This window comes from Pollachius pollachius, assembly GCF_949987615.1.
Source record: "Pollachius pollachius genome assembly, chromosome: 15".
NCBI classification, from domain to species: Eukaryota; Metazoa; Chordata; class Actinopteri; order Gadiformes; family Gadidae; genus Pollachius; species Pollachius pollachius.
Window position 1 is genome coordinate 14,407,978 of NC_136948.1, and position 15,569 is coordinate 14,423,546.

Consider the following 15,569-nt stretch of genomic DNA (forward strand, 5'->3'; position numbering starts at 1 on the left):
CGTTTCATGACGTTTGCTGTGGTCTGTTGGCCTCCGCTGAGCGGCCCTCGGTCATCCCCGGGCGCCACCCCCGCACCAGTCGGTCAGTAGGATCAACGGAGACGTGCTCCTCGTCGTCGGGGTGGTAGGGGTGGTAGGAGTTAGCGTCGCTGCGTGTCAGGACGCGGCCACGTCTCGCCTTGATGGAGGCCCCTTCGACTCGCCTGACTAATCTGGCAGCTAATCCTAATCCCGTTAGCGTAAACACCGCTGCCATCTGTGCCCAGCACACACACACACACACACACACACACACCGACGGTGATTACAATGAATGAACCCGGCAAACCCCCCTCCTAGCGGCTGTGAGCAGTGAGCAGTGCGGGGCTGGGGCTAACCCGGGTCCAACGAACGCGCGAGTCATGCTAAGCGCCTACAGACGGCTGGAGCGGTTGACTCCCAGCCGGGAGGTACTCCACGTCCAAGGGTCCGTCTTCTTGAGGCAGCGTCTGTGGTGAGCGTCTGTGGTGCTTGGTTCTGCGGTGGTCTCGCACTGTTGGCACTAGTCGGCGCTTGTCCGGGGTTTTTCGGGCCGATTCAGCACGTTGAATCGGGGGCAGAGGCCGTTGGTGAGAATTCATTCGCATTTGGCTGTTCAGTGTAAGCGAATCAATGCGCGAGAAGAGAAACGGAAGTGAGGAAAGGTTCGTCTTTTTGCCACTCATTTGATCATTTATTATTTTACCATATTCTCGGTGAGAAGCAGTTTTATTACCAAACCGTCAATAGTGAGATTGTTGGGAAACAAAAAAGCGCTGCTTTGTTCTATGTTTGTATACCGCTGTCCGAGGTCTCCCGGTGTCCGTTTTTGGAAAGACAAATACAGACTATCGCCACCTGCTGGTAGGGAGAGAGGCGCAGAGCGTACGTGCTAGTTGGCCGTCTGCTGTAGTCTTTGCGTTGTGTTTGAGTGCAACTTTTTGGCCACGGTGACGCAAGGCAACACTACGGTCAGCCTTCTTCAAGGCTAGTTCTTTGACCTTGGTCTGGTGTGTCAGGGCCTTGATTTGTATTCCGTGATGACAATTTGAAATTCCTTGTAAGTAGTGCCCAACAAAAGAAACGCAAAAGGACTGAATAGCAATACACATGACATACATTGACGTAAAATGAAGACCAATATTTTAGGTAAAGCTACTATAGGGCTACACTGAGAGGTGTGCTTGTATTTATAGACTATAACAAATTAGTTTTAATACGCTTTTACACTTTATATTTCCAAAAGGGTATGGTAGCCATGGTAATGGTCCATTAAGTGCAGCAATACTGGACTACAAAGTGGGGGTAACAGGGCCTCCACAGTACAGCTGCTGTGTTGCCCTCACCCTGGCAACCCGACATGCACACGCACGCAAACACACACACACACACACACACACACACACACACACACACACACAGAACGGGTGAGGAAGGTTAAGACGGTTTGCGTCAATACAAGATTCATGAGAGTGACTGTACCGCTGGCCTTAATTCATAGTGTTTTAGCACATCAAACCCCATGTGATAATAAAGGGAGCAAAGGGCACGTATGCATTGAAAAGCCCCAGCGTTGTTTGATCTGTGAATCTGTCCAAACCTGTTGCCCAGAGCAGCGCACCGCGCTCCGCCTGAGTAAACCCGTGCTTTGTCAGCGAGCAGATGTTCCATTGTTTCGCTCGTGCTCCACAGTATAAGGTTGCACCGGTTGAAGTTGAGACACTTGCTGCATCTTTTGAATTTGCTCCCGTTGAGGCCCTACTCCCCTCCAATCCCTCCCTGAACACGACCATCCCCCATCGCCGCAGTGACCTAAACCCTGCCTCCCCCTTCTCCACACACCCCTCGAGCTACCCAGTGGGGCATTGGCCCTCCCCCCTCCATAGTTAGGGTTACCACTCCTGAAGAGATCTCCCCCCCCCACTCCCCCTCACAGCTGAGCGGGACAACAATGTTGACGCCCACCCCCCGCAGACCCAACTGTTTTACAGCACTGCCGGACCACCATTCCCACACAACTTTCCCATATGACGTAACCGGGCTGGAGCAACCCGCCGCATATCTGTGTCCCACACAAGCCTCCCATTATCCAAACACAGATCGCTGCTTGTGTTTTGGAAAAGCCGCTTGCTGGTTGCATTCCCTTTCCTCTGCCCGGCTCCGTGGCGGAAGTACATTAATCAAGCGTCCCTTTGTGATGGCTAATGTATTTCACAAGACAAGGGGGAAGGATGCATCCTCCGTGATGGAGATATGATGATGTAACGCTGGAGGAGATGGAACAGCAGCTGTCCGTCTCGCCGAGAGTCATCGTTTGCTCCGGAGATGCCTAAAACTCATCTGCTAAGTAAACTTCTAAATCTTTAGCAGTACAACCCCCCCCCCCCCCGCCCTTACTCCCCCACACACAAGCACACACACACAAACTCAATGGCTAAGTCCTTCAACTAATTACCAGTGTGTGTGTGAATCAGAATAAGCATACAAATGTTTGCCTGTCAATACACATCAAGTGCTTCTGCCCGCTCCCTGTGAATCGCACATAGCCCCCACACATCACATCAGCTCTTTCACATTCTTGAATGTATAGTATGCAGATGCCATTGTCTTTGTACTGTGTGTGTGTGTGTGTGTGTGAGAGTGTGTGTGTGTGTGTGTGTGTGTGTGAGAGTGTGTGTGTGTGTGTGAGTGTGTGCCCCCTCCTCCGGTCACAAGTCTCTCTTTTCAGCCCACATCTGAATGTGGCTGCTGTTTCAGATCAGGGCCTCAGCTCTGTAGACCGGCCAGCACCACCACTGTGGCTGCTATGGAGCTTATGCAATAATCGATGCTCTTGTCTCTCCCTCTTCCTCGCTATGTGTGTTCCTGTTAGTGTGTGTGTGTGCGTGCGCTTGAGCAAGAGACAGACAACAAGAGAGCAGAGGGAGGGAGGGAGAGAGGGAGGCACGGGCGGCATAGACTTCCTGTTTTTACATGGGACTCATTGGCAGCAGGAAATAAGGGAAGCACTGCTTTGTTCTATGTTGAGGTAACATTCTCCCGGAGAAAAGGATCCCAGCAACTACCTACTCACTAAACAACAAACCACACCATAGAGGTTACACATGCTATTACCATAAGATTAAGTGTAGGGGCACCAGGTACAATACTCGCTATGTATAATAATATGTTCATGGCCTTCGTGTATTAGGATCATTCTAGACATGGGCAAAACCCCACCCCTGTGGATGTGTCCATTTTCTCTTTTAGCTAGGGAGAGAGTACTCCAACTGACAGCATGGGTGTTGTTTGTTTTGGCAGTTGAGAATGGCGCCGCTTGGGTTCACTGATCAGAAGGTGTTTATTACCTCACCGGCTTCTGATTGGGCGCAATGCACCTGACAAGAGGCTTTTCTCGTTCTAGCATTGCCTCTCCTATTAATCGGATAAAGTAATTCATGTAGTGTGCCTTTGACCCAGAATGACCTGTGTATCAGTCATTTTGGTATATCAAATTCATTAATTTAATTAATTTGATATCATAGTACTTTATTGTCAGGAAAACCTGTGTGGTCACTCGGTAGAATGACCGTATGTAAAATGGTTCTGTTTAGGTATTTTACTGCAGAGATAAATTTGCTTTTATTTTTGCAATAACAAACAGAGCCGAAAAAGTTGGTCTGAAATCAACTGCAAGTGAAGAACAAAGAGATCGGCAACCGCTAGGCCAGCCTTTCCCCTCTGAAGGTCTGACTGAGGTTGTAATAGTCATCTGCATTGCCTCTACCCTCCAGCCGGCATGTGTGTGTGTGTGTATGTGTGTGTGTGTGTGTGTGTGTGTGTGTGTGTGTGTGTGTGTGTGTGTGTGTGTGTGTGTGTGTGTGGGGGGGGGGGTCCTTCTTTGTTCCGTCCCTCAGCACTCATGACTGCTTTTGTCCCCACCCCCTGTCTACCAGAGAGCTTTATCTCTCTTGCTGTCTCGCGCCAAAACGGGGCGTGTGTGTGTGTGTGTGTTTGGTGTGGGTGGGGCGGCTGTTGTATAATCTTTCCCCTTCTTCTTCTATTCCTTCCCTTCCTCATTTCAGCGCCTTCACGCACGATTCTAAAAGCAGTCCAATGACAGCAGGCAAGCGGTATTTGTAGAAAGCCTCTCTGAGTCTAGCCACTGCAGTCTCCCTCCCGCGCGCACGCTCGCTTGCTCTCACGCTCGCTCTCTCTCTCTCTCTCTCTCTCTCTCTCTCCCTCTCTCTCGCTCTCTCTCTCTCTCTCTCTCCCTCTCTCTCCCTCTCCCTCTCTCTCCCTCTCCCTCTCTCTCCATTGCTCTCTGGCTATTTCCCGCCACTCTGGGTGCATGGGGAGGAGCCATCGGCTGCATAAAGAAAGACAGGCTTAGAGTCTCGCGCCAAATGCCGGCGTTATTCAAATCAGCTCAGTGGGTGCGGCCCAACTGCCTGTGTTCCTATTAACCCATTCAGTGCCCGGGGCTGTTTGGAACGCACACAAAGGAAACATACGGTTGAGGCCTTTTTCGAGATAAGGTCCGACCATAACCAAAAGGCACGAGGCAAACTATTATGAGTATAAATATGAGTCCTATGACTCAATCCTAGATTTGTTTGGAATTCTAACAACCACCGTTCAGTTTAATAACATACATTAATGTTCGGTGACACAAGCGGGTGTTGCTGTAGCCTTCTTCAAAACCCCTTTTTCTTAATGACAGAATTGCTTAAAAATGCAGAGTTTCAAAATAACTTCCTTTTCAAAACTGTCCATTTGTTTCACATCCTCAATGCTTTGTCTCAGGATGCCTTCTTACATACTCAACGTCAAGCTTTATCTCTCATCTAGTGAACTCTAGTGGCCATGGATGGGTGTGACTGCCATAAAATGCGTTTTAACAAATCATGCGGCCATGTTTACATTTTGTTTCCAAACTAACAAAACCAAACCACTGAATCCACATACTTTAAAAATGATGTTGAGTAGTTTGAAAGCAAAGCATATATTCACTCTATAGTGGAAGTCTTGTAGGATATATCTAATACAACCAAGCTAATACCACAAACAAGCTTATAGCAGGCCCTAGCCAATCAATAAAAGATCACCGCACACATTCTCCAGGGAGTCTACAGGAAATTCTGGTTGCATGGACATCTCAAAATTTTTTCCAGTATGTTCCTAGTTTGGAAGTGATGGTATTCAGATGTGTAATTTGAAAACTTAGAGTTGTTTTATGGCTGATATGACAAACCTTTGTCAAATGCAATGGCGCCCTCTGGGTGTGAACTGAAGGAGCAGGGGTCCCTTTATAATCCTCTCCCATCACTCCACCTAAACACATTTTGATGTCAGTATATCAGAATTATATATTCAGATGTTGGTCATTATTGCCATGTAAATTCTAATAATATTGGCAATTGTTCTTTCGGGATATATATATATATATATTAATTAACATGTATATATCATGTTTAATACAAACTTTTTCATTTCATTACCCGGAATGTAATTTAATAACTATTTAATACTGCTAGCTTTCAATATGCTTACCCTCACCTCACTAAATATGATAATATGATGTGGGGACGGTGCTGGGTGTCTGCATGTTTGTTCGTTATCGTGACTATAGTAGAGGAGAAAGACTATCAGTGGTTTAGCTATCAGCATCCCAGTTGTAGCTGAAGGATATGCATCACCTAGACAACCAATAACTGCCTGTCTTGATGAAGAGCTTCCATCATATCATTACTCAGTCATGTCGCTCAAAGGGAAAGCTAAACTTGATCTCGTCCCTACGCGCCTCACCGGTCTGATTGATAGGGAGGGGGAGGGCTCTTGGAATATTAACCAATCAGATCAGAGGTAACCCGAGTAACCCCCGCCTCCCCCCGTTGCTTGGCAACAGAGGTGGCTGATCAGAAATTCAATCGGTGGAGTGGAGGCTGTAAGTGCATGGATGAAGAGACATATTACAACATCATCATGATGACTAAAGTGGGTATAGTCAATGACCGTGAAAGAAGTCCATTTCCCCACAGCGGCAAACCTGTCTCACATGTCACGACTTTGACAATGTTTCCGACTGTCCTCATGCAGGAACTGGGCAAGGTTAAAAAAGGGGGGAAGAGCCACAGAATGCCTAGAAGTCATTAAAAAAGGATGAGAGTGTGGGAGACACAGAGCGCATTGGACTGAGAAGAAACACAGACAGAAAAACACCAGAAATGAGTCGTATCTCCCTCTCCGAAAATCCCTTTCTTAATAACATCATCATCTCTCCCAGTCCCAACCCCCCCTGCTCAGGGCAAATTGCTGAATGGTTCTGCTAGAGCGGTTTCCTGGTTCTCTGCTCAGTGCACCACTTGGGAACCTATCGATGAGCGGATAAGAACCGGTATCACCTGCCCTGTCAAGAGAGAGCAGGGAAGAGAGAGAGCGAGAGAGAGTGTGCGATTGTGAATGCGTATGTGGTTGTCAGTGTGTTAGATGAGGAGAAGCTGAGGAGGACGCAGGAGAGGAAGGATGAGCTTCAACAATGGTCCCAAGCAGACGGTCGCAGAACGGGGGTTGGTGAGAAACGGGAACAGTACCACAGACCAGAATGCATCCAAGCCTTCAACTCCCACTCGGAAACCAAAATCAGTATGTATCATTTGCTTCTCTAACATAGGCTGTCAGGACCAAATAAATCTAAAGAACACACTTAAGAAATGTTGCTTGTTTTCCCATCCTAGTATATACTGTAGTATTTAGAAAACAACGCTAGCCTACTAATTCTACAAAAAATGTTATGTTTCAGTAACTGTTAACTGTTCAATTAAATGATGATTAATTTAACATCATAGGCATATAGGTAGGTGTATTTCCCCAGTCAGGAGATTATCACCAACACATTTAGTCCAGTCAAGTGTCTTGGAGGCAGCAGCAGCACACAGGTTTTGGATTAATTTGATTAATCGTGGTGGTGGCTGAGTGACGCACCATTTAAGCAAAACTATTATTGAAATAAAGAAAAATTACATCAATTTTGGAATTAATGACTATCACACTGACCGCTCAAACAGTCCAGGGCGACTTTTAGCCTTGCAAACCTGGAAAACCGATGCAAGTATTTCTGCAGTCTGCAACATTCAGTTTCCCTGGGATGGCAACTTTTCAACTTCTACGGAGAGGATGCTTAGAAACTTTTCCATTCTATTTTTGCGACCTATACATTCATACCAACCTCTCGGACACCGATCACAATAACAATAGTTTTCATATGCAGCACAAGATAACAGCCTGCATGTTTGAACAACAATAGACTCCTATAGAAAATACGAACATCCCCTCTGTGGGAGTGTATGTGGTTGATGGCGGGTTTAAGCAGCCTCACCTGGCCCGAGTCAGACCGATTGGACTCTGGGTCTGGGTGAGGCTGCACACCTGTTGTGAATGGAGAAATCAGTGTGCACAGGTTAAACCAGCCATCACCACGCAACTCAAGCAGTTATCCTGCATGGCAACATGGAGCACCAGCTCATGTATCGTTGTCTACAAACGTTAACACTAAACCGGTCTTCAAACACCACCGCCACCCTTCATCCTTGTTATGGAGGAGCCCAATAAAAACCGCTAGGGTGGAGCACGGCAGCAACCTCGTTGGCTTGTAGCATCGCCATGGTTCCAAACGTATGTTTACGCTACGAGCAGTGCACTTCATGCCGGCGGTGCTGGGTCCAGCAGCCTCAAACGCCTCAACCTATTCAGGCAGCGACGGATCCGTCGGCCAATCAGATCGCGTTACCCATTCGTCAGACATGCCCTCCGTCACTCGTCGACGGGACATGTACAGTATGAACGCATTGTTACCCGCCTCTCTGTATCCAACCTCCCAAGCCCAAGCCGGAGAACGCGGTCACCATCGCCGTGTCCCCCAGGGTGCTCTTCCACATGGAGGCGGAGCAGCAGATCTACGAGACACAGGGGATGGAGGAGTACGTCCGGTTCCAGAAGGAGCACGAGGCGGAGCCCTTGAGCCCCGGACCCGCCTTCTCATTCGTCAAGGTCCGTTAAAGTAGCCCACAGACGGCATGTGTGCTGCACACCCCTCTGCTACCCCGGAGCAGGGTTAGTGTAGGGTCAAATGTATCCTATCCCATCCTATCCCCCCCCCCCCCCCCCCCTTTTCATGCAAGACCACAAACCCTGTTTGTCGGCTGAAGGTTTGTGGTACTGGATAGTGGGACTTCAGGTGACCCATATAGACCCATGAAGCTCTTGCAGCCTTCAACTCGGAATGAATGACAAAACCACGAAGAACCATAATGCTACATAAATAAGAGTCTACATTGACTGACACAACGAACCCCCACACAGACACTAGGACCGAGCCATGCATCTAACGTCCCCTACCTAACGTTTCTGGGTGTCGCCGGCAGGCTCTGGAGGCGGTGAACGTTCGCCTGAGGGAGCTCTACCCCGACAGCGAGGAGCTCTTCGACGTGGTGCTCATGACCAGCAACCACGCCCACGTCGGCTTGAGACTCATCAACACCATCAACCATCACCGTGAGTGACCGACTGAGAGATACACTATATACACATGTGTATGCAGGCTGTGCAGTAACGGACCTGTTACTCTTTCCACTATGAAGACATGTTGACATGTTGTTGCACTTTAAGTAGGGTCCCTGAGTGGGCCCCTGGGTGACTAATTAAATTGATATTAAGTTGATATGGTTTTGTGTGAGGTGCAACAAGGCATTGTGGCAGAAGCATGGTTCTAGTTACTGCTGTCTAAACATTAGATGATACTCATTATTAGATCAAATATTATCGATGTTACGCAGGCACACACAAGGCTGCCTGGGGAGGTCCTGGTAGAGGGAGCAGCGAGCACCGTGGTGGTTAGTTTGATGTTGGATATTCTATAGATATTCGGATATTCATTTCGGCTTCATCAGCAGTTCCTGCTGTGCTTTCACTCAGTCTTGGCAGAAAACAATACGACACCCATTTGCTCCAACTGCTTGGTTGTTACCTAGGGACCGTCAATAAATGATCCAATTCATTTCCTATGGAAGATGGCTTTTTGCTCATTAGCTTCCGAGTTATGGGACCCAGACACCCCAGACCAATGCAGTCCTGTCCTTCTATGTGGTACTAAAAACGAAAACAGCAGGAACTGCTGATGAAGCCGAAATGAATATCCTAATATCTGTTGAATATCCAACATCAAACTTACTATACCACGGTGCAGCGAGTTGTGTTATGGCGCTTGCTAAAGCTAGAGTCCTCCATTGCCACAGTGGGGCTGACCCCATGACCCACTGCCAAACACAGACACGCTCTGCAAAAAGCAACGAGGATATAATAAGTCAAGACACTTATACATTGAAGTGAAGCGAACACCAGGGGCGCTATGGAGCATAGAAAGAAGAGTGAAAGGATGGTTGACCACTAGTCCTCCTCATGTACATTTATTGTTGGAAAGTTAATAAGTAGAACGTTTAATCTATTCTGATGGCATGCGAGCTCTAATGTCAAGGCTTCGATCCTTCAAAGGGGTAGATAAACAACAAAAAAAATAAAATAAAACTACTAGCCACACGGACGCGAAACCAGACTCTCGCGTTATAACGGGGACCTGGGGGCATAAGCGACTGTGCCACGACGGTTTGCAAACATGGCTAGACTCGTGTAAAGCGCTGTCGCCTTGGTTCTGCCCCAGCCGATCGTATCGGAGGTCTGATAATACATGCCAAAGCACACATCAACTAAACTATCCCCGTAGCCGGTGGGTAGACGCGCTAAAACGTCCTGTCCAGACACCAGCGTGCTTGGACACCCACGCTGAAGTGTCTGTCAAAGGTTGAAATCAAACCTTGGTTGTAGACTGGCCACTGTAGAAATAGATTTGTTAAAATCATCTTCTGAATCCTCCATCTTGTCAAACTTTTTTTTTTTCCGACGAGTCCGGACGAGAATCGCCGTAAAATAACAGCAAACCCTGCGTATCTCCGCCACAAAGTAGGCAATGTTTTGCCTAAGAAGGTTCCTAACTGAGTGAAATTATCTCCCCTCATCTGATTGGCTGATGTTATGTGGTACACCCCGCAGAGATTTCTGATATTTCTGTATTATGCTCTCTACGTTTGGTCATTTATTAGACGTTCAGCCCTAGCACTGCGTCACTCCCGGGACTCTGATGGCGTTAAATGTTAATATCACAACATGGATTAACTATTTAGTTCTGGTACATTGGTACATTCCACAAATACATCAATATGCAGTTTCTGTAATATATTTCAACATTGTAGTTGATATATTGTAAGTGATTCAAGCTTATGAACTCTTAAACCTGACAAAAGTATTTCACTTTGGTTTCTTCGTGTTTTTTTTTTTTTTTTAGAGTTGTTCATTGAGCGCTTCTGCATGACTGGAGGAAACAGTCCTATTGGCTACCTAAAGGCCTATCACACCAACCTATACCTGTCAGCCGACTCAACAAAAGTTAGAGAGGCACTGGAAGAAGGTACGTTGCTATGAGGGGGGGGGGGGGGGGGGGGGGGGGGGGGGGGGGGGGGGATGATCTGATCAACCTGACAAATCTATGTGCGAATGTTCCGCTCCTCTCCACCAGGAATCGCTGCGGCCACCATGTTCGCGCCGGAGAAGATGACGGAGGTGTCGGAGGCCCAGCTGCGCGTGGCCTTCGACGGCGACGCGGTCCTCTTCTCCGACGAGTCCGAGCGGATCTTCAAGGCCCACGGACTCGACAAGTTCTTTGAGCACGAGAAGGCCCATGAAAACAAGCCACTGGACCATGTATGGCCCGAGGAATATATTCAGTACCTTTTTATTAATATTGAAAATGTACTGCAAGATTTAACATGAGATTACTCAACGCTGTTGAACCTAGAGCAATGAACCTAGAGCCTTGAAGTTAGTTAACATAAAAAAAATGTCTTTAGTGCACGTTTCAAAAGCAACATTTTTGCATATTGTGATATGCAAAAATGCTATAGCTGTAGCAAAATGCTATACCTATAGCTGGCCTAGGACGGCAGTGCATCTCATGAATAATTCTTAAGAAGATTTGACATGACACCTCGCTGGTTTAATACAAGTTAATGAAAATGTTGACGCTGCTGTTGATGACCACTGAATAGCGCGTACGATTTTAGTTCGATTCCTACCTCTTTTTCCACTGCAATTTGTTACAATCAACATTTAGGTTAAGGTCTAAATTAAAAAAATGGAAATGGTTAGATAAGGTATTAATTAGAGATGTGTAGGTATAAGGTTAGACATGGTTACGTTTAGGTAGTAAGTTGAAGATGGTTTAGTAAAAGTATGTTAGAGGTGGTTCAGTTAAAGGCTAGTTTTAAATAAAATATTTTGCCATTTATTAAAGGAGACATATTATGGTGTTTTCCCAACAAGTAAACATAGTATTTGAGTTCCAGAAAACATGTTTTTGAAGCTGTTTGCTGGAAATAGCTTTTAGGAAAAAAAAATCTTGCCTACCGCTATTCCCCTCTCTTTCAGTCCCTTCAGAATGCGCTGTTTCTGGTGTCTGTAGCTTTAATGCAAATGAGCTGCTGCCGAAGCTTCGGCGGCAGTCCGGCAGCTCCGGCGGGGGGAGCTCAGCGGCAGTCCGGCAGAGAAAGGGATTGTACACCCGGAGCTGAGCTGCCTGGCTGCCGGCGAGTTCCCTCCGCCAGAGCTGCTCGTCCGCTGGTCCACAAACTCTAGCCTATGCTCTGATTGGAGGGGAGTGGGAAAGTGGGAGGTAATATTAAAGTGTGCCCCCTTCCTACGTAGGAGAGGGCGCCGAAACTACATTGACTGAAAACTTCATCATGAACGCCGAAACTGACTCGCTCGTTTTTTAACTGTAGGCAGGGTACTTTCAAAAATGCATATCTCACGCAAAAAATCATGTACAGACTTTTTTCAAAGTTGGTATGCGTGTTGGAGCACCAGAGACCCAAAACAACACCCAAAATCCCAGGAAAAGTGATTGATCCCAGTATTATGGTTTCAGGCGCCTACTCTTTCCCTGCTTTTCCCAGGGGCCGTTGAAGGGATTCCTGGAGGCTTTGGGGAAGCTGCAGAAGAAGTTCTATGCCAAAGGCCAGCGGATGGACTGTCCTATTCGCACTTACTTGGTGACGGCCCGCAGTGCAGCCAGTTCAGGGACCCGTGCTCTAAACACTCTTCGATCGTGGGGCCTGGAGATCGACGAGGCTCTTTTCCTGGCCGGGGCCCCAAAAGGGCCGATGCTGGAGAAAATTCGGCCCCACATATTTTTTGATGATCAGATGTTCCACGTGGAGGGAGCAGCGGAGCTGGGGACAGTCGCATGTCACGTGCCCTACGGCATCGCTCAGAGAGTGGGCCCCAAAAAGCAGGTTAAGGACACAGACACCCCCATGGCAGCCATTTAGTGTGAATTAAGAGGAAGTAGTTTTCTTATGCTCTTATTTATTTAAAACATGAATGATACTCGTACATGGACTGGATAAGGCAGCAATGATGTTCTTTGACTAGCTATTTGAACCATACTCAACATGATTATATAGTTACAGTATACTTTCTGCATCCATCCGTTTTGATTAAATGAAAATTACTTTTAAAACCCATTTAAAATGTTCTTCCCTCCAACTATGTGGCGTCTCACCAGGTCTTAAGTGCAATGGTGATGAGTTTCAGAGGAACAAAGTTCCACCAGTGTCATTTACCTTCGTCAAGTATGGTTGTCTAATGCTCCAACTGACCCATAACAAAAAACATGATGGTCGTTTAAGTAGAAAATTCTGATGACATTGTCAGTGTTTTATTATCGAATGCACTGAAGGTCGATAACATAGTGTCATATTCAATTCTCAGGACATGGCCAAAAAAATGGAAAATATTATTTTAGGCAAGGCAAGGTAACTTTATTTATATAGCACTTTTCACAAGGCAGACTCAAAGTGCTTCACCTATAAACATTGTCATACAATACAATAAAATAATAGATAAGTAGAAGAAACCATATCCAAAAAATGAGTAAAATAGATAGAAAATAAAGGCAAAGTTTAAAAAGCATTCAAAGCATGCAATGTATTTAAGATCAGATCAACAGTCTCTCTTTTAAGTAAATAAGCAATATGAACACGTGAATATGAATGGTCTAGTCCAGTCATGTGACCCCTGTGACGAATAACATCCTATAGAGTACCCCCAGAATCAGACATCTCATTAAGGTTTGTAAACTAAATAGCGACACTAAATAGAAACAAGCAACACATATACATAATGTATAAATACAAGACAGAATAACCAATAATTGTTGGTCGCCAAAAGAAAATAGCTTTTTAATTTGGATGTCAAACAGGTGGTCTGCACCTTAACTCAAGCACAGCATAATTTATGACATGGTCAACAAAATAAGTCAGTAAAAAACTGGATTACAGCCATAAATTATACTTGCTCATTTTTTATCAATCAATGTGTCGATTCAACTAACCTCACGTTACTAAGGGGAAATCTTTTAGCCGACCTTTAGACAAGATGTCTTGTCATGGAAATGTTTGCCAACGCCTGAGAACAAGCTTTGTAGATCTTTTGAACACCCGCTGTTCAACAGGCCCATCCAAAACTTTTCTTGAAAAATATAATAATTCTGAAATGCTTTATTTTTGCAATGCAGCAAACTTTGTTGATATTGATGTTTGATCCGATTTGCGTTAAAGGGCTGTCATCGTCGTGGATGACCGTGAAATCGTGGTAGGCTATAGTATTAGTTATTATCTCATAGTAGCCTAGGGTACAATTGAATGCATCTTCTTTGTATAATAAGCCAAGCTCAGTCTGTTGCTAATGATATCGAAATATTGTTGAAAACTTAAAACAATTAAATAGAATTCTAAAATAGTCTGCCTCATGTTATACGAGCATAACTAAACTATGTGGGAAATATTCGATTCCTGACCACTTTTACAGTCTATAGGCCTTGGATCTATAGAGTGACGCGCTAAAGCACAGCCAGGTATGGTGCGTAATGGAGACTCCAAAGCGCTCTTCTTTGGTCAGCACCAAGCGACGTCTTTACACTCCCGGACCCTACACACTGGCGGTTTCTTTTTTAATGTAAATGCGAATAGACGCGCCGCGGTACAAGAGGGGGTGTGGGGGCGGGGGGGCTTGGGTAGAGGGGTTGCTGCGTTGTCTCTACAACAGAGACAATAAGGCAGCGATATCAACATGAGCAGCTCTAACTGGAGAGACGGTGAAATCCGCGAGCTGCTGACCATCATGGGAGAGAAGGTGATGCAGTCGCATTTAACAAAGACGTTGATAGATGGTGCGCTCTACGAGAAAGACGCAGAGGAACGTTCCTTCGTGCCAAGCTGCGACTGAACAGGCTTGGCAGTGTGAAAGGCGCGATCGCGGATAGGTCCGTCCTATGCACCGGAACCTTTTACAATGCAACAAAATATTTAAAGAGCATCAAGCTTTTATGCACAGATAATATAACAGTATATTAGTCATTTGTATTAGGTTAAACAAGGTTTTTAATTTAAGGACCACCCACAATTGGTCTGGCCCATCCACAACTGGAATCCTGGCGCCGTGCCTGATAAGCATAAGGCTGTTTGGGAGGGTAAATCAGATTAATTTCAATTCCCCCCTTGATTGCAACGGCACATTACGATGTAGGAGAGCGTTCGTTTCTGCACAAAATAAGTTATTTTCATGCTCTACAATGCATTTTTAGTGTGTGAGGATGGGGTGTTTGAGGACGATGTCCTGAGTCAGTATGATTAGACTCTGGGGCCAGGTGAGCCCTGCACACCTGTTGCGCATTGATCAGTGTGCCCATGTTAAACCCGCCATCACCGCACACACTCAGGAAGGTCTCATACATCGCGCCCCCACCTCTTAAGCTTGCTGCCATCACCCCCCTCCTTAAAAAACCTGGCCTTGACTCCGACGACACCAACAACTTCATACCCATCTCCAACCTCACATTCCTCTCAAAACTACTGGAAAGAGCCGTCGCAACACAACTCAAGCAATACCTCCTCTCCAATAACCTGTAAGAAACATTCCAACCCGGCTTCCGAACCCACCACAGAACTGAAACAGGCCTACTTAAAGTCACCAACGACCTCCTACTCTCCTCTGACTCCGGCTCCCTCACCCTTCTCCTCCTCCTCGACCTCAGTGCTGCCTTCGACACGTCAATCACTCCATCCTCCTCAGCCGTCTGCAATCCAATGGCATCACTGACTCCTCGCCCTCTCCTGGTTCACCTCCTACCTGTCTGAAAGATTCCAATAAATCTCCATCAACAACCACAAGTCCCACACCATCCCTGTCTCACACGGAGTCCTCCAAGGCTCAGTGCTTTGCCCAATCCTCTTCATCCTCTACATGCTCCCACTAGGTCACATCATCCGCCGCCATGATCTTCAATTTCACTGTTACGCCGATGTTACCCAACTGTACATCACCACCACAGCCATTACTCCTGCCATCATCTCCACTCTCACCAACTGTCTCACGGACATCAAAACCTGGATGAACCACAACCT

General features: G+C 46.4%; 1 protein-coding gene across 1 annotated transcript; it reads left to right on the top strand.

Moving 5' to 3' along the window:
- Positions 1–6,522: 6,522 nt before the first annotated feature.
- Positions 6,523–12,434, top strand: LOC307087322 (cytosolic 5'-nucleotidase 1A-like; the record flags this gene model as incomplete). The annotated part of the gene is made up of 6 exons (XM_079752855.1): positions 6,523–6,642; positions 7,879–8,046; positions 8,421–8,550; positions 10,394–10,516; positions 10,625–10,809; positions 12,060–12,434. 6 exons carry the CDS (start codon positions 6,523–6,525, stop codon positions 12,432–12,434), a joined length of 1,101 nt encoding a protein of 366 aa, XP_079608981.1.
- Between the last annotated feature and the right edge of the window lie 3,135 nt (positions 12,435–15,569).